Source organism: Falco rusticolus, chromosome 3 (assembly GCF_015220075.1).
Source record: "Falco rusticolus isolate bFalRus1 chromosome 3, bFalRus1.pri, whole genome shotgun sequence".
Lineage (NCBI taxonomy): Eukaryota > Metazoa > Chordata > Aves > Falconiformes > Falconidae > Falco > Falco rusticolus.
In genome coordinates, this window is record NC_051189.1 from 35,707,930 (window position 1) to 35,729,907 (window position 21,978).

Here is a 21,978-nt window from a genome sequence, read left to right on the forward strand (position 1 = left end):
ACTGGCCATCTCAAAAAGGGGACACCAGGGCACCAGGAAAAATATTTACTTTTATACAGATCATGATAAAATTTTTGCAAGAAATGCTCCAGCTATAAATTCTTTCAGATTACGTAGGTAAAGGAGAATGATTCATAAATAGTCAGGAAACAATGAAAAGGATAAATGGTCCAAAATTATGAGAAAAGTAATTTTCCATGGTTTATAGGATGAACATGTCCTGGGTTTGGCTGGGATAGTTATTTTTCTTCCTATTAGTTGGTACGGTGCTGTGCTTTGGATTTAGAATGAGAATAATGTTGATAACACGCTGATGTTTTAGTTGTTGCTAAGTAGTGCTTACTCTCAATCAAGGACTTTTCTGTTTCTCGTGCTCTGCCAGTGAGGAGGTGTAGAGCCAGGACAGCTGACCTGAACTAGCCCAAGGGATATTCCATCCCATGGAACATAATGCTCAGTATATAAACTGGGGGGAGCTGGCCAGGAGGGGCTGATAACTGCTGGGGGACTGGCTGGGCATTGGTCAGCAGGTGGTGAGCGATTGTGTTGTGCATCACTTGTTGGGATTTTTTGGGTTTTCTTTGGGCGGTGGGGGTGGTGTATTTCTCTCTTTTTCTTGTCTCCCTTTTCATTACCATTATTCTTACGTTTTATTTTACTTCAATTATTAAACTGTTCTTATCTCAACCCACACATTTTACCTTCTTTCCGATTCTCCTCCCCATCCCACTAAGGGCGGGACAGGGAGTGAGTGAGCAGCCACGTGGTACTTAGTTGCTGGTGGGGGTTAACCATGACAGAACATAACAGAAGACTTTTCTGCTCTTAGTGTAAGCTCAGGAATATGATCTGTGCACTGAGCAGCTATAATGTTGATAAGGTTGAAGCAGCAATGGATTCTGCAACGGCTGATGCTGCAAACTGGAAATGTGCAATTACATGATTCCCCAGGCTTCTGAATCTGATAGAAAACTCCCCATCACCTGTCACCAAACAGTTTCATTTTTAGGACGTGTGTCTGGTGTGGCAGAAACTCACCTAAACCTTTTACTTTTGCCTAATCTGACATCTCTTTGGAAGAATAGTAGCAACATAGGCTCTGTTTCCCAATCAGTGTAAAAGTAATACTCAAGACACTGACATTTCTGATTATTTATTACAGTATTTTAAAGCATATAAACTCCATTGCCAGGTGTTTCAAGCCGGTTTAAAAATAAAATAAAATAAAATGAGGCTTTAAGTTTTAGGCAGTATTTCAGTAGATTTTGATTAAGAATTTTTAGAATGTTACTAGAGAGGAAATATGACTTTTCCTAGGAAAACAGTCTTCTCAAAATAAGGCTTCCTTTCAGTAAAGCATGGATGTGTTTGCCTAAATTTATCACATTCATTGGCTCACCAGCATGTATTTTTTCTGACAAGAAATTTGTGAGTTTGAGACGTGAAAAAAACAAACTAACCCCTGAAAATACATCCCTCAAACACCAAAGCTTCTGTCTTACTTATACCCACCCAGTTCTATTTACTTTGTAACATGCAAGTTAGAAAACAACTCTAGAGCCCAAACTCTTCATGCTTTTCTCAGTTGCAGCTTTTACTATCTCAGCAATTGAGGATGCTGGTCAAAATTCAGCTTGCTATTAACTGTTTGTTGCCATATGTTGCACTACCTTGAACTGAAGGCAGTTTGTAGTAGGGCCTAAAGCCAAACTGATTTTTTATAAAACCTCACTTTAAAATTCCACTGTAGTAACAACATTTCCACTTCATATATTTGACAATTTTATTTAATAGCCTCATAAGTTCAGAATAGTTACATAATAGTTACATCACAACTTTTAAAAAGGATTGCACTCAGCTACTCAGTCCATTAAAATACTAGAAAACAGGGAAAAGGAAAATACGGAGTGTAAAGGAGCTCTGTCCACTGAACTGAGTTGTTTGTAGCAAGTTGCTACTGAACATGAAGAGGTCCTCATGCTTTCTGGTAGACTCTAACACACTTGACACCATTCATGTCACATTCCTAGAAGATAAAGAGATGGATTTATTCATTTGCCATAAGGAAAAAGATCTTTTAGAGTTACTTTTCAGGCTACTGGCCAGCAGAGCTCAGGGGTCAGAAAGCAGGACTGAACTCACCACCACCAATTGTCCATCCACTAGCTTTCGTGTTATTATGGTCTTCTTGCCATCCCATTCCTGCTCCTGAATCAGTGACCCATCATCTTTTAAGCTTACAAGGGTCTGAAAGAAGAACCCAGACATCAATACTTTACACATGACATTTGATGGAGACCAAGGCTTTCCAACACCTTATTCCAAAGGAAAAGTTCCTACCCCAGTTCACCCAATAGTAATTTTGTAATTGATATCAGGAAATTATATTAAATGTTTTATTGATCCTCTTCTTCCAGCAGCTCACTGCTTGTTCACTCACTGCTCTGACACATTCCTGCATCAGACAGACCTTTGACAGCATGCACAATTTCAACTAACAGGAGCAGACGATGTTCTCTGTTCATCTTTTTGTACTTGGGCTTTTGTGTAACATTTATCTGATCTTGCAATAATAGTTGAATTGCCAGTGTGGGGCTGGAGGTAGGGGGTTGGTACTCAGCACTCACACAGGGATGAGAGAGAATCTTATTTGAGGGCTTCTTTGTGTTTAACCTCCTTTTGGATTAATATTCTCCCTATTTGGTGCAGGGAGAAGCTCTTTGCCTTCTAAAACTGGAGATTAGAGACTGTGATTCACATGTATGCCTGTGTGTCAGTTATCCCACTGCACACTGAACCACTCTCTCGTTACGCAAATACGAGACTCAGCGGAAAGGTTAACCCAAAGGCTGCATTGGCTCTGATTAAACATCAATGGGATTTTTTCCACAGGCTTCAAATGAAGTGGCATTTGGCTTTAACAGGGATTTAGAGGTCTGTTAGTTTTACTAACACAATGCTTCTGCTACAAATGGAAAACAACAAAATACACAAGACATTATTGGCTTCAGCATTTTCCTTCTTTGGAAGTTGCTTAATCCACAAAAAAAAAAAAAAGAGAGGAATTTATTTCAATGAGACTCTCAGAGACAACTGCTCATCCAAAAAAGCATTGTTAGTGTGGATGTCAAAACTGATTTTTAAATAGCATCTCTATCTGTGAAACAAAGAATTCTCGTTTTGCAATAAAATCTAGTATACTGACCTGAGTTTTCCTGCCATCTAATGTATTTTCCTCAAATTTCTCACCAAGCTTGAAGCTGAACTGTGAAGTTTTGAAGGTGCTTTCTGTTTTTACGGTGATTGTGTCCCCATCCTTAATAATGTAAACATCTGGTTTGGCCATGCTTCCCATTTTTCTCATGGCCATACCCACACCTGCAAGGTGAGAGGCACAGAGTATCACAAAGTCAGTTAAATCCTAAGACTTAGGGCCACACAAGAATTCAAATACTTAATTCCCATTTAATTAGACACTTAAGTACACTTGAGAATCAAAGCTCAAGAGCCACAAAGAAAGAGGATGTTTTAAATTATACACTGATGAGGAAGGAAAAAAGCTTATTCACAGGATTATTCTTTTGCTTCCTCAAAGAGCTAAAGTTAAATCTATTTTGCCCTCTAGAGGACTTGCAGATGTCCCAAAACTACACTGGATTACAAACAGAAATAAACAATAGACAGGGAAACAAACATGAACGTTTAAACTAACATAAAATTATTTCCTTCAAGTTTGAACACTTTAAAAATTCTACAGATGATTTTTGACAGATTAATCCACCTGCATATTAATTTTAACTTACTCAAGAAATTCTCTTCCATCACTCTGTATACAATCACAAAGTCTACCCAAAGTATGGACTTGAGAATTAGAAAAGCAATATAGTGCTCATGCACACACACCCCAAAAAAAGGACCATGAGAAAAAATAAGCTTTACAAATGACTGAAAATTCATCATCTGGAGACGGCAGCCCTCAAAATTCTTCAGCAAAAAGACTGACCCTGCCTCAGCCCCTGTGTGCACTGTTGGAGGGGTTTGCTTGAGTCTTTATCTGATGGATGAAAAAACAGATAAGAGGGTAGTCAGGCAACAAATGTGAATCCATCAAACTGGGAAGTGCAGATCTGAACCAAAAATTGTTAAGAATCAAATGGAGCAGAAAAGGCCACCAAGTCCATGAGTGTCTGGATTCTACGCTGATGTAGTTAGAAAATGTTGTCACATAACAGCACAGCATTCCCCCAGAGTGTACAGGATGCTTAGGTGAGGGCTGAGTCCACAAAGCAAAGATTACAGTTTCCTTCGGAGGTGGAAATAACAAAATACTTCCCAGCCACTGCTTCTCCAGACTCAACTGAGATTCCAGGACTTGAGCCTTAAGCTTGAGCCTGCAGAGCAAAAACCATTCCTCCTCAGTCTGGCTTTTCTGACCAGAACTGGAAATTATTGCCAGTGACACCCCACCACCACCACCCCCCCTCTGCTGCCATCCAGTCCAGAGCAGTCAGTGAGTTATCTGATCAGCTACACCTTGGGATCCAGCTAAACAGAGATGAGCCATGTATGTTTTTGGTAGGGCAAGGAGTGAAATCCAAACTTCTTTATCCTTGAATGTTCTTTTATACAAGCTGAGTGGAATCTGCAGAATCTCATTTATGGTGCGTCAATAGGATCAAAGGTAGAGAGTTTCCTAAGTAGTCAGCGAGGGTGAAATCCAATAAAGAACTGGCTCTTAAAGTGTGACTTGGAGTAATTTAATCGGCTAAATTGTAATTGTAAAAAGGAAAAGTGACTGGTTTAAGACTGCAATGTAAAAACAAACAAACAACACTCAGTCACTGCCCACACATGGGAGGTGCTCTGCCATTGCAGCAGTTAATTTCTACTTTGAAGTTGCAACTTGGCACATTCCTAGCCCTGGCAGTTAGACATGAGCTCCACAGCATCCTAATCCATGGCTGAACTGAGCTGAGCTTAAAATTCTTGAATTTCTTCCAAAGTCTCCCAAAGGGCTCAGTCCAGCAGGCTTTCTCACACCACAGCTATCACATATTGAAAGGCTTCCCACAAAATACAATTAGCTGCCACTGTCTGCAGAGCGTAAATGCAGCGATGCCTTCTGCATTTTACATGAAGAGCGCAAGACCTAAATTCCTTCCTCTCCTCCCTCCAAAGACATTCAAGGCCACATCTTCTGCCTCTTGAGAAAATATCTTAGCTTGCAACAGTGAATAAATTGCAGAAAACAACAGCTCCCAGGCTATGCAGACACTGCAAGGTGTCCATCACCTGTTGGCCAGGATGCTCACAGGAAGTGGTGAATCTGAACTTGCAGAGGAGGCTCCTGGTGTTAGGTCCGTTCTTGCTTCGATAACTTTGTGTTACAAAATGTAGGGCAACTTGGAAGTGAGGATAACAAGTCGGGACGACCACCCCCCCCACCCCACCCCCACCGTTAAGGCCGCTACCCACAGAAGACTGCAAACTGCCCCTGGCAATGCAGTCAGCTGCCGGGTACCCACAGGCAGTTGATCCAGTTTGGCTTTCTCATGATGAGACACCCAAGGTGACTTCACGGGAAGGCAGCCCAGGCTCGGCAGGGCTGTGTGTGGCCACCCCGGGCGGTGGGAGCCCGGCCCTGCCCTGGCAGCAGCGCTGCCCTGCCCGCCATCCCGCTCCCCGCCGAGGGCAGCGCGGAGCCGCCCCCCCGCCCCCCGCCCGGGGCATCGCTCGGGTCCCACCGCCCCGGCTGCCCGCCCCGGGGCATTAACCGGGGAGGGAGGAGCGAGCTGGCCTAATGGCAGCCGGGCTGCTGGCACCGGTGGATAATCCGGGGCGCTGCCGGCGGGAGGGGGCGGCTGGGCAGCAGGGAAGGCGCAGCACGGGGCGGCGGGAACGCGTCTGCTGGCACCGGCACCTGCCTCCCAGCCATTACGGTGCAAAAAGGCTTGCCGACATCTTTAGGACGCGGAGACGGAGGCGGCAGCTACCCCGGGAGGAAGGGGCTGCTCCCGGCCGACGCTCCCCCAGGCACCGGGAGGGCGCGGAGACCCCGGTGCCGCATCCCGGCATCACCCCCCCGGCCGCCGCCCCGCCGCAGCTCACGGCCGGGCCGCCCGCGCCCTCGGGCCCGGCCCCGGGACGGCGCACCGGTCCCGGTGCCGCGCCCGCCGCGCACCTTGGACAGAGCCTCGCCGGCCGGCGGCGACGACACGTCCCCGGGGCGGCATCCCTCCCTCCCGGGGCGGGGAGTCGCCGGCTCCTTACCCAGCTCCTTCATATACTCCTCGAAGCCCTCGCTGGAGATGAGGCACCATTTGCCTAAAAACGCGTCGATGGCCATGGCGGCGGCGCTGGGGCTGGAGGTGTCCCTGGGGAAGCGCGGAGGCAGGAGGATGGGCTGCAGCGCGGCCGCGGCCGCCTTTATAGCGGGGCCGGCCACATGTGCCGCCGGGGAGAGCCAATGGGGCGGCCGCCGAGCCCCCGCCCGGCGAGTCCCGCCCGCGGCGGCGGCGGCAAGAGCGGGCACGCCGGGCCGCTGCCTGCCCTCCGCCCGCACCCGCACACGCACACCCGCACACGCACACACCCGTGCACACCCGCACCCGCACACACACCCGCATACACACACTGGCGCGCACACACACACACACACACCCCCGTGCACACACACCTACCCGTGCACACACACACACACCCGTGCACACACCCGCACACGCACCCACCCGCACACGATCACGCACACACACCCGCATACACACACTGGCGCGCACACACACACCCGCACACCCACCCACCCGCACCCGCACACCCGCACACACCTGCACACACACACATGCACACACACACTGGCGTGTGCACACACCCCCGTACACACGCACACCCCCCCAGCACACACACACATGCACGCACACATGCACACACACGCACCCCCGCACACACATACCTGCGCGCACACACCCGCTCACACACACACCCAGCACACACACACACCCACGCACACACACACAAACCTGTGCACACACATCCGCGCACACACCCCCTGCACACGCACACCCGCGCACACACACACCCACACACACCTGCGCACACACACACCCTGTCTGCCCCCCGGGCCTGCAGCTCCTCTGGACTGCAAGCTGCACCAGAAATGGTGGGACACCGCCGTAGCATCCCACCCAGGGATGTCATGGCCTTAATGCTTCTTCAGGCACGAACACCACCCCGACACCTACCTCAGCCAAGGAGTCCAGTGTGCTGTGCTCTAGCACCTGTGGGGTCCAACCCAGTCTCCAGGATTTGAGCTCCAGGGAAATTTTTCTTCTGGCACACTAATCCTAAATTACACCATTTACTACATACACTTTTTACAGGTAATTCAGGAACAAAAAAGCACAGGGCATCATATGGCACAGAGACAGCACTAACGAGTCAGCATCCCAAAGAAGTTTATTGGGTTCGATCGTAGGCTTTCCCGGCATCCCCCCAAGCCCCACCGGTACATCCCATCATACTGAACTACAGCGATCTACAGCATGCTGCAGCCCAGGAGCAGCCATTACATACTCGCAGCGATCAGCTATCAAACAAGGTCCATCAAAATACAGAGCTAACGCAGGTACTTGCGGTACACAGGAAAAATCAAAGCCTGGATGCAACCTCATGCTTTAGCACTAGAAAAATGCAGATTTGGTACTTTGGTTTTAGTCTGTATTGAACTGCGATATCCTAATTCCTGCTTTTTAAAAGAAAACACAGCAGCTGTCACTACTGTACTGCCGGCGCAGAAGTACCCCCATAAAATATACACTGTTACCAGACCCCTTGGGGTTTGGGTCAATCTTCTGTCACATCCTGTCGGGTGAGCAGACGGATTTACTGTCGTATCCTGTGAGAAAGCTGTTATTTCTAAGTTACAACAAAAATCCTGATTCCAAAGTATCCCCAAAATCTGTTTCCACCATCAGGGTTATGCCGATCTCTGCTTCTTTTGGCCTTCTATCAGACTGGATGAGACCCATAGCTCTTTCTCCATAGCTACTTTCTCCTGACCAGAAAAATAAAAATCTAAAGATATGCCTAGTGCCTGGAGTTTTTTGATGGAGCAGCCATGGCTATGTTTGTCTGCTAGTACTTTTGTGGAGGAGTTTGAGACTGAGGTGTCAAAACCAAAGACGACAGCAAGGTCTCTGAGCTGGTTCCAGCATTTCACAACATGAGAAGGTGCTGTGAATCCAAATGTTGTTGGTGCAAGGAGGACGTTTCCCTTTATGCTCTGCAGTGATACAACATAGAGCTAAACTGAATCAGTTTGAAGGTTCAGTACTTTCTAGAAAAGGTCAGATTTGTCATACGCTAAGTAATCACTGCATTTTTCAACTGAGATTTTTTAAAAATCCTTCTGTTTAACTATCCTTCCCTACTGAGCTGCCTTTAATTACCTTTCACTTCTCTGACTATATGCTTGCTTTTAATATGCAAACACCACTATAGCGTCTGCTCATAAAGCAGCAAGTCACGTTGCCTTTTTTGTCATCAGGTATGTACATTGAAACACAAGACTTTCAGCTTCCTTCCACTTTTTTTTTTTTTTTTTTTTTTCTGGTCTTGCACAAGAGACTTCATAGAAAATTTCAGATTAGGTTGATGTTTACTACCTAACTCATGGTAGCGGAACCAAACTGCTGTCCATCATGTAGTTCTTTTCTGCTTGCTTACAGAAAGGATAATAGAAAAGCAATCAGATTAGAGATAGAACAGAATCATCCTTCAGAAACGAGGAAGTCTTCAGTCTCATAAAACAGGGACAATTTCTAGAAATAGAAATCTTGGCTTTGCTTCATGTACGTTAGCAAAGAATTTTGGATCCACATTTCTGTAGTGCTGCCTGCAGATGGCTTACGATATGTAAACAGCATTCATTTATACGTGACAATAGCTATACATCAGCATGTAAGTGCTGATAATGCAGCAGATGTAAAATTCACTATTTCCATCTAGTGGTGAGACAGTATTCCTGGATCTGAAGTCCATGGAGATCCAGCTACGTACCTGCGCAGGATGTGTTACTTTTTTGAATCCTCCCACAAGTCACTTGGTTTGATTTATTCTCCTTACAAATTTTTCAGGTCTAGACATGTAAGTTCATAGAAGATGTAAAGAAAAAAAGAGAATCTTATCACTCTTTTCTGAAATGCAGACTGTTAGGATACAGTGAAAAATCTCTCTCAATTTTTACAAAAATCTAATGTTTTGCAAATTAATCTGGCCATACAGATTACTGGCTGTGATATTGTCAATGCCACATCTCAAAACTTCTTTGAAACTGGACAGAGCTGAAATTTGTGGTATCTCACATAGCAAATAGAGTAACTAGAGAGACCAGAGACGTATTCTACTGGGTAAGGTACAAGTGGACTGGGCTACAAAATATACATTATTTTTAATTATAATGGTACAGTGTATGTATTGGTCATAATGGCTCTTACTTTGGGAGCCAAAATAAAACGGCCAGATATCCAGAGACGCTTGGGCCACAGGGATCTGTCTCTGTAAATCCCAGTTCCTGCCTGGTTTGAGACTGGCGTCACGGTCAGAGATGCTTTGTGTGTGTAGCCTCCTCTTTTCTCTAGATATGCCCAAGGGGAAGCAGTGAATACATATATCCGTATGGGCACCGTTGAATTGCTATGCCACATATTACTGTTTCAGCACAGACATCTGAAGTTCTCTGAAGTTTTGCTTGTTTCCATGTTAGACTACACATTGTTGAAGAGAAGAAGAATCAAATTTACAATGAGAAGTGTAAATTCTTCCGTGGCAATTAACTGCACGGAAAGCACGTAGCCACAGTTAGGAGCAACCGCCACCTTGGCAGCGTGGGCCTGCCAGGGTGAATGTTTTCCTGAGGTAGTCAAGCCCTTGCACCTCATGCGAGAGGAGGATATTATGGGCCTTCATTACCAAGCACAAAGAAAAGGACCAAGGCAAAAGAGTGCACAGAGACCTTCATTCTACTCCTCCAGGCAAGTGTGCATTGTGCAGTGATGCTTCATCTGACATGAGAGCTGGGAAGATGTGGCCAGCAGTGTTTGAGGCTCACATAGCCATAGCATTACCCTCTGCATGCAAGCCAAGCCATATTTTGCCTTTCAGACTCACAATACCTGCTGCTTGGGCAGGGCAGAGCACCACCTCCTTGTCTGCAACATATCGCTGATCAGGTTGCATAGGAGGTGTAACTTTTTCCCTAGACCTTCACTCATTATACTGCCCATATGTTTTACTTGGAAGGAACCCGATCTGATAGTGCTATACTTTGCTTTACTGTGTAAAAGGGAGGACCTTGCTTTCCTTCTAGTACACAGACGTATTTTTTTATATACAGTACCTTCTCCAAGTGGTAAGCTTCTTCTAGACAAGATTACCTACCTCCTGTGAAAAATTGTCTTCAAAAATTGTCAGGGAAATTGGACACCACAGCCCAAATTTTACTCTTCAGCCTATCCCTAGCTATGAAAAAAGAATAAAGCAATCCATGAATAATAGTTACTCAGCCCCAAGGCATGGATGAGATAAATTGCATAGGTAGCACAGCTTTGTGTTTGTTTCCTTGTTGTACAAGTGTGGTTTTCCCTTCCCAGCCATGTCATCACTGGGCAGACATGATGAAACACATGCTATGGTTGCATAGCTGGCCTAGGTAAGCTTTACTCCAGCTCAGAAGCTATTTGCTTGGGCAATACTAAACCAGGGATTATGAAGCAACGCATGAACCTGCAAGTTTCCATCTGTATGTCAATATGCACAAGATCTTCTAGCGTATGGGCATTTCCTTGCCTCTGAGCTAAAGAGTTGGGCATAGCCTGCATTTTGTCAATGAGCTTTGCACGGTACATCTTAGTTTTCAAGTCAAAACAAAGCCACCTTGCTCTCCAGAACAGCTTAGTCTAAGGAGCATAGGCCCAAGGAGTGCTTGCTGTGGATCCGGCCACTGCTGCATCTGCTCTGGGTGGCTGGCTGTTGGGGACGGGCAGGCTCACACGTGCTCGCGTTCAGTGCCGAGCCAACCAGAGCCCTGATCCCTGCTGATGCCACAGAGCATTACTATAATGCAATTAACATGCCAGCAACCTCAGCATATGTCCTGTATGCTGTCAGCAGCATGTTCAAAGCAAGTTTAAAGGGAAATGCTTACATTGAGGGCAAAGATTACTGTGGCAATGGTGTGACAGCTCACTGGTTGTATCCTGCCTCAATGACCGGAGAGAAAGCTCCAGAGACTGCAGTGACCAGAAAGAGTATTCCAGGCTCCATTTTCCTCATTCCAGACAAAAATGACCTGTCAGTTCCAGCCCAGCTCACAGTGACTGCAGATGTACAAGCTTGTGTCTAATTTTGGAAGCTTTAAAAAAAAATCTCTTTATTTAGCAGCAATATCTATGTTGAATAGCAAACACTCACACATTACTATAGAAATATTTTTATTTATCTTCAGAATTTTATAATCTGTATAGCCATTACAATGTTAAAAAAATTAAGATCAGGATAACTACGAATTGTCCATTGCTGTAGTTTTAACACTGAAAAGGTCTTTGATCCACATAAACCAAAAACATATTAGCAGGGGATACCTGCTCATGGAGAATTTCAGAAAGATAATACCCTGACGTGGCTTTTTAGAAACCTCAGGTGTACAAAGAACTATCTCAAAGCTCTATCAAGAAAACCAAATAAACCCCGCAACTTTGTCCTTTCTGTGTGGTCTGGAACAATAAGGACAAGGAATGGCAAAATAACTTGGAATAAATAAATGATAAAAGAAATATTTCTACCAATGCTGAGTAATTGGCCTATGGAATTTAGAATCACAAATTACAGATTGCCCATTGGATTTTGGAAGGGGTATATAAAGTTTTAGTATGATTTTTTGGTTGCATATTATAAGTAGAGTTTTATTACCAAGTATGTTAATTCACCACTGTGAAGGTAACCTCAGAAAAAAAAATTAATTTATAGTTATAACAATTGCACTACTTTTCATTCTCAGGATGTCACCAGAGAGCATCACAGCTACAGAAATCTGGCGGCAGAGCATGACACTTGTCCTCTACAGATGAAGGGTTTTCTCAGTGTGATGTAGATACCAATGCCTTTCCCAGCAGTATTGGAGTGAGAGGGACTGCAACTGCTGCTCTTCGTGTTAGGCAAAATCCTGTCATATGGTATTAGGAATATCTGTAGCCCATCTACCAGATCAGGGCTCCCAAAGGACTTCATCTTGGGGCAACAAGGCTAGGTTTCGCCAAAAAGCACAAGTCTCCTCACACCTGCACGCAGTGGGAAGAGACAGGCTCTCCGCGATGTCGCTCAAGCACTAGCTTCCGGCTCTGACTTGCCTTTCAGAAAAGCCCTGCTCTTTCACGAACCGTAGAGGAACCTAGAGAAATACCATTTAGAAGCTAAAGCTAGTTTTTATGATTATCCCATTCCCATTGCTAACACACGTTTGCCAAGTGTGTCAACTACGTGACTTGTGTTCAAAAGACCTTCTAAGAAAATTCTTGCCTCTGGCATCTCAGGCAACCATGCAGGACTGGTAGGTATTCTCCACTTCACTCTTCCAGACTTGAAAAGCCTCATGGTATTTGGGTTTATGTCCTTGATTCCTTTTTACGATCTTACTTAGCTAATCTAGGCTAGAGAAAATCTATAAGGAGGTAAAAAATTACATTGCAGTTCCCTGATTTTTTCCTGTGCTTCTGCCACAAGATACTTTCTGGTACTGATTCTGGCACTTTTATGTGCAGCTTAACTTGATACTGACTAGGCTACGTGAAGGAAAGGAAGAATTAACCATCTGATTCTTAGATTTGCTATTTCCAGTAAATACTTTGAGATTCATTTGAGAGGTGGAATTTGAAGACAAGTTCTACAAAGCCCCACCAAGAAAAAGAGACTTTATAAACTCCATGAAAATAATTACCGTTTCTTTTATTTGTGCAAGTGATTTGAACCACTCAGGTTCACCAGTAATGAAAAGACAATTCAGTGAATCTGTGCAAGAACTGTGTTTGAGATGACAAATTTGCTGGCTTTGCATACTGACCATACTATTTCTACAGTAAGGCTGACCATTGACTCCTCACTGAAAAAGGGTGGAGGGCTCAAAAGAAATAGAAAAGTAGTGCCTGAGTATGGAAGGAACCTGCTGCTTTGCCTCCTGCCTGTCCACTGAACTTCCTCCAGGGATTGCCAGAGTTGGTGAAAACCTGTCCACTAAGTCGCTTTTCCCAGGCTTTGCGCCTATTGACCAAGCATTCCCTCCAGAAACAGGTCTGCTGGTCCACTTTTCCAGCTATTTTGTCTTAAAATAAATGTTCTTTCTATATGTAGGCAAATCAAACTCACCTCATCCAGGGAAGCACAATGCGGAGACCTCCTCTGATATGCTATTAACCTCTGCTGGCAACCCTGTCAGCATGTAGGAGACCGCCTCAAGTCAAGCAGAGTCTCTATGCTTACCTTAACGCTGCTTTCAAGTACCACTTTGAAACTTAACAAGACACGATCAAAACACATCAGCAGCTCCTTTGTCCTCACATCTCTAACATCTATCCCTGGGCACAGTCTTCTAAAATCTTGAGAAGGCCAGCTCAATGTAAAGATGATTTGTTAAGTTAAAGACAATCAGAAACAAAGTACCCCCTCCAACCATTCATGCTGCTCTATCCCTACATTCCTCAGCATACAGAGTGAGGCTGAGCGGGAAGAAAAGTAGTGGTTTACCCGGACCAAAGCACCCTGGCTGCTTGAAGCTACTGCAGACAAGTCTGCTCTTAGCAGACAATAAAAAAGGCTCAGAAGAGTCCTCCCTCTGGAAGGCTCAGGCCTTCCACAGGGAAAAGGTGAGACTGGATGAGATCAAATAGCACCAGGAAGGAAAAAGGCAATTATTACTCGAGGAGAAGGGAGGGGAGGGCAGTGCAGTTGGGAGAGGCACCACTGACAGGTGACCTGTCAGTCTGAAGGTGATTCCAAACCACCCAGGGGAGAAGCAGGGTCCATCATCCAGGGAAACTGGTCACACCAAGCTGAAGTGAGCAGTAAGCCAGCAGCTCTTAAAACTGCAAGGGGCGTGTACACCTGCACAGAGTAGACATGCAGATGATACATATGGGAGCAAAAGTTTTGAGAACTGTCAAAACATAATCCAAGGATATTTAGGGTTTGGGGGTTTTTTGCTCTTCCTTACACCATATAAACTCCTTCGTCATTCAAAATTCATATGTAGTAAAAGGGAAGAACTAGGAAAAGCCAGCCAAAATTAATGCATTCTTCCACATCCTACAGGGCAAACAGTTGTTGACAATTTTCTGAAATTAGTAGATGGTATCTTCTGCACGGTCACAGACTGCAAAAATGTATTAGCTTGCAACACTTTCAAAATACTTGAGATGTAAAGCATTTTCCACTCAAGTGGGGTTCACACAGCAATACTGCATTGTAGAGTTTCTCCTACAATTTTCTCCTACAAAATTGCCCAAATTGAGATTTCCACAAATAACAAAAAACAGAATTTGCACTAGCATGCATGAACTACATCTGATACCATGTTTCTACTTCTTTCTACCTTGCAAAAAAGGCCTTGGGATGTTGCGTTTTTGTACTTACTTGGGCCAGCTAGTAGTTAAAACTTGCTGTGGAAATGTTCACTAACATTGCTGCTCCCTGCTGAAATCTTCAATGAAGATACCATTTTCTTTTTCTAAAAACAATGCTGCAGATACTTAAAAAGGAAGCACCCTGCCCAGTGAGTGCTACCTGAGTGGCACATTCATCTACTTCAGGACTATTCTCCCTACACATTGACAAGAACTTCTAAATAAATAGGTACTTGTCCAATACACAGGTCTAAGATGATTCTAATAATTTTTTTAAATTGCCAGGTATTAAGAGATCTAAGCATTTTAATGTTATCACCTGTCATCAGACACCTTACATGGACATGGTGTTTGCATTTAATTAATCCCAGTATTTTTAGGGCCTGTTCCAGTTCCTTTTATACTTAGGCAAGCACTCATATTTTTGGTGTGGTACACTAATCAAGATTAGTGGGTTAAAGAATAATAACATGCAAAATCAGTGCTCACCCAGCCACGCTTTGTTCTGCATGACTGACCTTAATACCACCTACATCCACAGCCCTAGACTGTGCATGTCAGGAAGATGTCAGAGTAGCAGGTCACTTGGCTTTGTTTCAGTCAGTCAGACAGCAGCAGAAATCGATACTGCATGAACAGCTTGCAGCAAAGTTATCTAAATGCTTAGAGAAGAAATTCATTAAAGATTATCTTCAGCATACTTCAAAAATAAATCTGTACCTTTATCTACATGGTACAGGAAGAGCAATTTTCTACATATTAGCATAATAATCACCAGATGAGTTCCTCCTTGCCCATGTTGCTTGTTTGTATCACTTCAATATCTTGTAGCCTTGAAAATGCACATTTTTAGCTTTATTTTTTCTGTCCTGTATGTTTTCATTTATACCTTACATATTCAAATCCTAGTCATTACTTTTTCATGCACAAAACATACTAGAGTTTTACCACTGCAAATTGCAGTGACTAGCACATACAGCAAAAGTAGCGTCAGCTAACACCTCACCCACTGAATTGTCAGTCATCTCTCAGCGTCTATGTTACATGCCTTTGGCTTAACTTAAGCAAAAAGGTTGGGCATCTCTGGGTTAAAGTGAAAGCACCCAGTAAGAGCATGTCTTTACACAGCAGGATGCCTATCCATGCGAGTAAAGAAACAACAAAAAATACTCATCTTTTTTCAACAGTGGAGAGGATTGGTTTTGGCTGTAAAAAGCCTGAACTGTGATCTTCATTCTTCTCCCTTTTCTCTTCATAAATATAGACCCCAATCTTGGGCCAATATAATACTAAATTTCTATAGTGTTTAACATGTTTTTTAAGTACTTAAAGATGGCTAATTATTTAAGATGCAAGTGTTTCACATTTAAACACACGTTTTGCACACTGACATTGTTGTACAAACTGTAAAGGACAAAAACCCAACACAAAAATCACTGATATATTACAGTAAGAGGGCTTTTGAGCATATGAATACATGATTAATTACAGAATAAAAAATTCTGCAGTGTTCTTCTACTTGGAACAATTGTGACTTTCGTGTCGGGTTTCTTCAGGTAAAGTCATGCTGTACAATGTTCTTCTAAACTGGAAGGGGAAAAAAATAAAATAAAAAAATACCCAAACTGTCCTTTGAACAGCCTTATTTCTATTTGGTCCACTTTCTATGATCCTCTTCTAGATTCACAGGATTTAAAATCCTCTCAGTTTCAGACGTTCTCATGACTAGAAGGGAGATCAGTAGCAGGTTTGGGAGCTCAGCACTATGAAACCACTTAGAAGAGCTGGTGGCCTAATAAAAAATTAAAAATAAAAATAAAAATAACAGACTGCAGAGAAGGTATTTATCCCAGACGAAGTCATTCACTTACATTGCTCCCACATCTAAATTTCATTGACTCATCTGCCCCAATCATCTTATCCCACTCTCTCCCGTTTGTTGCAGAGGAGGCCACCACAGCATATTAGCAAATGTCTTTAGCACAGTTCTGCTTCTCCAGTGAAAGATACCACCCCGACCTCAGTATCCTGGTGAAGAAGTTGCTAAGAACTACCTTGACAGTGCTATTTAAAACACTGATGCTTTCAGAAAGGACAGCGTCATTTACAAATCTTGGCAAAAGTTAAGGTAAAACCAATTTCAGATTGCACCCTAAATCTGCTGCCAAATTAAATTTGAAAACACATGTACTATAATTTCATATAAGTCAGGCATATGATTAACAACAGGTAGAACCGATGCCTCTCAATGTACTGCACTCACAATTCTCAAAACTGTAATTTCAGTTATTTTCATTATGAATTGAACTAGAACAAAACCGATGGACATGGAGTACATGTGTAGTTGACACCTTCACCTGCACAGCCTGAGGAGAGATCAACCCTCCCAAACCCACAGAGCTTTGCAATACAGGTGAGACACTTAAGCACTTATGTTAGTAAACAGGGTTGGACACAGGGCCATAAACACCAAATACATTTCTCCCTTTGATCTTTATAAAATATTTCACTAAATCTCCCAAAAGCAAGCAACAAAAATATTACAAAACTGAACTTCAAAGATAGCACTTTTCTCCAATTATCAAAAAAACTAACTTACCTTTCCCTTTGAGCTAAACTTGGCTACTTTCAAGCAGCATGAGTAGCTCTACCGTGTGTTCACAGTCCCATTACCTTGTTATTTTAATTGCTGAGCTAAATTTACATTTAGCAAATTTCACACTTTCTTGAAAGAGAGAAAAAAAATGGCAAGGACTTAGCAACTGATGTATTATAAACATAGTATTACAAAATGCACTCTGAATTTGCAGTGCACTGTCCCTCAGCTAAGTCGATGATGAATACTTTCAAAGTTTTGTTCAAATTTTTGCACTTGATGTTCAAAAATAATAACCACTCTAATAGTATTTTGCATTCTACTGTACAGAAATTTTGTAGAAAATAATGTCCAAAGAGATCTGTCTTCAGTTCAATATTAATTTAATAGCCAATATGCATAATTCATTTATATGCAAATACATGTGATATTACTCTCAACATGCAGGCAACTGAAAGGCAGCTGCTTTAAAAGATGCATTCAGGCATCTTAAGCCACTCTGTCCCACTAGTGTTAGAAGATCTGTTGTTGATCCACTATGTTTTCCTTCAGGGGGAGACAGGGAACATTTAAATGGTTCTTTCTGCTACATGTTAAACTGCTCACTGTTTTGGCCATCTCTCTTCCAGATCTTGTTGCATAGGAGAAAAGCCTTCTGTGCAGCCCGCTGTTTTTAACACATGTAAAGGTAAACACAGCTGTTCTTCTGTTCTTCAGGGACTCTTCTTCTTGCTTTTCTGTTGTTCCTTAAGCTCTTTTGCATTACATCTGGACCCCAATGCTGTCAACATTTCTATTGTCGTCAGGTTGGCTCCCTTCATTATTAATCGGTCTCCATCAGCTGGAAAGGGACAAAAATTTAAGAAGTCACAAAGTCAAAGTCACAATCCCTTTAGTGTGCAGCTCTGTTTTGTATATATAAATCCAAATACCCTGTTCATCTCATCTGATTAGAAAGTACTCCGCTTACCAAGGAATCTGATTATGCACCACCAACAAACAAGTATGTTAACTGCACACAGTACACATGTATTTTTCAGTTATGTATTGCATTATTGAAAAATTTGAAACATTTGCCTATATATATACCTATAGTAAGAACATATTGGATAAAAATGGCTCATAATATGCCCTCAAAGTCATCTAACAGAAGGCACAGAAGGCACTGGAAGGCATAATTTCTAACATGGCTCAGCATTTTAGCAGTATGTTGTCTACGGTCTGTTTAACTTACTTCTTTAGCCAAAATGATAAATCGGTTAACACAATCTGGTGATTATAATGTAAAAAACCAGAAAGCACTAGGATGTCTAAAATTCTGAAATAAATTATTTTAGAACAGGGAGGAGGCAGTAGAAGTATTGTACCCAAGTTAGTTATTTATTTTTGCAAGATGTGCAAATACAATAGCCTTACTCAAACCCATATAATGCAATACCATGCATGGCATCCAAGTTCTAGCCCCATGTTTGCCAACTACAAGGGTTGCAAAGTCTTCCCTTGGAAAATAACCAGCTCTTAGAGAACAAAGAGTTCAGAACTATAGCTCTTGGCATTAGTGGAATAAATTGTTTTGGTTTTATGCTGTGAAAAACATTAAGCTTTACTGCTTAAGTCTTAATACATCACAGTTATAAACAAGGACGGGAAAGACAGAGACATAGGGGAAGGAGAAACAAGCAATGTCAACACTGAAATAACTGGACTTTCCTAAGCAAAATTAAGTATATTCAATACTCTCGATATTTCTACAGATTCACAAAATGTATGGAAGTTTAAAGAAAAGGGGGTAGCATGAATCAATAATAATGAAAATTCTAATGGACTACATGACATATTGGTCCATTACAGCACAGCAGGAAGAAGATGCTGCCAGAGAAAAGGACAAAAGCAGATTAAAGCCATCTGTTCAGAGCCTAGAATCTGGGCGGCTTCCAGAACTGATGAAATTTCCACCATCAATTCCCTGCTTGCTCACTATAGCCTCAAAGGAACCAAGAAATTTGTTGTACATCAGTTGACCTCATTCTGCAAGTCCATCTGCACATGTATGGTCTTAGCCATATGAGCAGTTCCTTCAAACTGCACAGTAAGTTACATAAGCAACTAAAGGTATTCAACTTTTCTGTTCTCAAGACTGAGGTGCCTCCACCACAGATAACATTAAAAAATTACAGAAAGTGAACAGATTCTTACATCAAAACAGAGCTACACTTCCCTGGAACTGGACTGCAAGGTCACACAAACACGTCCCTACAAATGTAGGCTCAACTCTGAAGTTAAGTAATTTCTTTGATCTAAGATCCACCAGATCCTACTGTAGTACAAAGGCATAAATACACATTTATCTAGACATCAGGATGTTTGTGACTCCCTTTTTTCCTCCCAGCTGCACAACACCTAGCTATGGACCAGAACCAAAAAAATAAAAGTAGCCAAATTAAAAATAAAAAAAAATCATAGAGAAGACAGTAACTTCATAACAACAGAAACCTGGAATATTTTCTTTTTTTTTTCCAAGATTAAAAATGAGCTCCTTACCAAACATAACATCTACAAGCGGTTCAGATCCATCATGTCTCACATCAGCAGTCACTTCACAGTTTCTATTAGTGGCCTGGATTTTTTTGTGGTTTATGCATCTAAGAAATTTTCTGAAAATACATTTGAAAAATACATTAAAGTAGGTGGTAGATAGAAATTATAGTAAGTATATTTCTAAAACTAATCTAAGTATCTTGATATTGCCAGGCAACAAAAGTATAAACAAAACAGGATTTGTATTTAATATTTGTATTATTTACTTATTATGAAATATTTAAATAATTTCAGACAGGTACTTATTACGAGATGAGTCTTAAAAATCCAAATAGATAGCCCTTATATGCTAATATGTAAAAAGCATACCAAAGTATGCACTTTGTGCATTTCTCTTAGCTGGGTTTGTAACAATAATTTTTTGGAAGAAAAATCAGCAAAGTAATGTAAATTTTTCTTTATACACCAGTTACTTGCCAACGCTTTATTGTTTGGCTCAGAGTCATTATTTATTTATTTAACATTCGGTCTCCTGTAGATTTCTGAAACGCGTGACAGCAAATTGACATTCCAGCAGCTTAAAGACATTCTAAGTTAAGTTATTTAGCTCATTTCAAAAGTAGGTATGTCTGTAAAGCTCTTGCAAAATGACATTTTACAATTGTTTGGTGAAGAACTTACATCACTCAAGAGGCACAATTACTTAGATTTCTCCAACAGTTAACTACCAAGATAGAGCAGCAGCTGTTGCTCACTCTCTTTCCCATTATCAGCATTTGGACTAGTGCTTACAGAGCTGCATGCTCTGCAGCTGAGGGGCATCTCCCTGGGTAGTTTGGTAAAGCTAAATGCACTTGCCCGTAAGCAAAGGTCCACCCTTAAACGCAGAGATGCTCCAAAAATCAGCACCGAATGAATGCTGTGTGCATATTGGTAACGCCATAAACAGAGCCCTTATGACAAACCCAGCGTCTTCTCATTCAGCAGCGTTAAGGTTCTGCCTAGACTAAGTTACAAAGCCCTGATAAATACAAGCTTTCAAGGGCCAAGATCACGCAAGTCAATGCACAGTAAAGCAGACGTTTGGGGAAAGAAGGTTCTCCTCCCGAGAGGTACAACAGATGCTGCCATTTCCCCGCCAGGAGAGAAGCAGGCCTGTGCCCTTCGCCACGCCTGGGCTCTGCGGCAGGGCCTGGGGCACAGGCCACACTACGGGCACACGTAGCCCCTGCTTCTACACCATCCCACCCCCCCAGAAAAATAAAATTAAAGGCAAAAGGCTCAGCCCTCACAACGGCCGTGGAGCGTACTGACCCCACGCCCTGGCGCAGGAAGGGCGCTGCGTGCTTCACAGGTTGGGTAGCCGGGGGGTAGCCTCCCCGCCGGCCGTGGGCCCGAAGGCCACCGCACGCCCAGGCCGCCGCCGCGGGGCCGGAGCCGGCTGCCCCCGCGGCCCCCTCACCTCGTGCTCTCCACGTTGGACTCGAAGGGGCAGAAGCGGACCACGATACTCTTCACCGGCCGCAGCACCACCCGGATCTTGGACGCCATCTTCCTTCTGCCCGCTACTACAGCTCCCAGCAGCCCCGGGCGGAGGCGGGAAAAGGGGCTCCCGCAGCCGCCTGGGAGGTGTAGGCGGGCAAGGCCGGCACCCGGGGGCGGCGGGGCGGCGGCCGGGCCCCGCGGCACCGCTCTCAGCTGGCGGCGGGGCGGCGGCTGCTGCCCTGCGGCCGTCACTTCGTAACCTGAGGCGCTCGAGTCATGCTGTGGGGAGCGGGGGAACAACTAACCTGTCCCAGCCCCTCCTGTGACTGTAGCAGGGTAGATACGGTTCGGGGGAAAAAGGCATGCTGTTGGCATGAAACCCACACGAAAGACCTCCGCTGAGCCCTGCAGTACAAGCAGCAGGCCCTTGTGCCCGTAGGACTTGTGCGCAGGAGGCTGAGGGCCTGGGGTAGCACTGATGGGAAGCTATAGTGTATAGTATCCATAAACTTCAGAAGCAAGGTGGGGCTTGCTTTCTTTATGGTAAATCTACCCCTATTATGTGGCAGCTTTTGATATTTTCCACAATAGAACAGATAAGGATATTAATGAGGACCGGTGAGGAGTAGCCAGTACAGCTAAGGGTACGTTAAGAGGCGATTCTTTGCCGTATATCGAGCAGAAGGGAGATTG

General features: G+C 43.5%; 2 protein-coding genes across 2 annotated transcripts; both read right to left on the reverse strand.

Annotated features, from left to right (window-relative positions):
* Positions 1 to 1,758: 1,758 nt before the first annotated feature.
* Positions 1,759 to 6,546, reverse strand: LOC119145341 (fatty acid-binding protein 5). Its single transcript, XM_037381741.1, has 4 exons — positions 6,271 to 6,546; positions 3,206 to 3,378; positions 2,143 to 2,247; positions 1,759 to 2,026 (listed from the first exon to the last, which is right to left on the reverse strand). Exons 1-4 carry the CDS (start codon positions 6,344 to 6,346, stop codon positions 1,976 to 1,978), a joined length of 405 nt encoding a protein of 134 aa, XP_037237638.1. The 5' UTR covers positions 6,347 to 6,546; the 3' UTR covers positions 1,759 to 1,975.
* An 11,082-nt stretch (positions 6,547 to 17,628) lies between these two features.
* On the reverse strand, positions 17,629 to 21,406 carry MRPL53 (mitochondrial ribosomal protein L53). The gene is made up of 3 exons (XM_037381060.1): positions 21,263 to 21,406; positions 19,804 to 19,916; positions 17,629 to 18,103 (listed from the first exon to the last, which is right to left on the reverse strand). Exons 1-3 carry the CDS (start codon positions 21,349 to 21,351, stop codon positions 17,976 to 17,978), a joined length of 330 nt encoding a protein of 109 aa, XP_037236957.1. The 5' UTR covers positions 21,352 to 21,406; the 3' UTR covers positions 17,629 to 17,975.
* Positions 21,407 to 21,978: the final 572 nt, after the last annotated feature.

Coding starts and splice junctions, on each gene's coding strand:
- LOC119145341 (XM_037381741.1), bottom strand. CDS start 6,346: ATGGCCATCGACGCGTTTTTAGGCAAATGGTGCCTCATCTCCAGCGAG. Junction 2,248..3,205: donor TAGATGGCAGGAAAACTCAG/GTCAGTATACTA, acceptor TTCTTCTTTCAG/ACCCTTGTAAGCTTAAAAGA. Junction 2,027..2,142: donor TGGATGGACAATTGGTGGTG/GTGAGTTCAGTC, acceptor TTTATCTTCTAG/GAATGTGACATGAATGGTGT.
- MRPL53 (XM_037381060.1), bottom strand. CDS start 21,351: ATGGCGTCCAAGATCCGGGTGGTGCTGCGGCCGGTGAAGAGTATCGTG. Junction 19,917..21,262: donor TCCAACGTGGAGAGCACGAG/GTGAGGGGGCCG, acceptor ATGTATTTTCAG/AAAATTTCTTAGATGCATAA. Junction 18,104..19,803: donor GCTTGTAGATGTTATGTTTG/GTAAGGAGCTCA, acceptor GTCCCTTTCCAG/CTGATGGAGACCGATTAATA.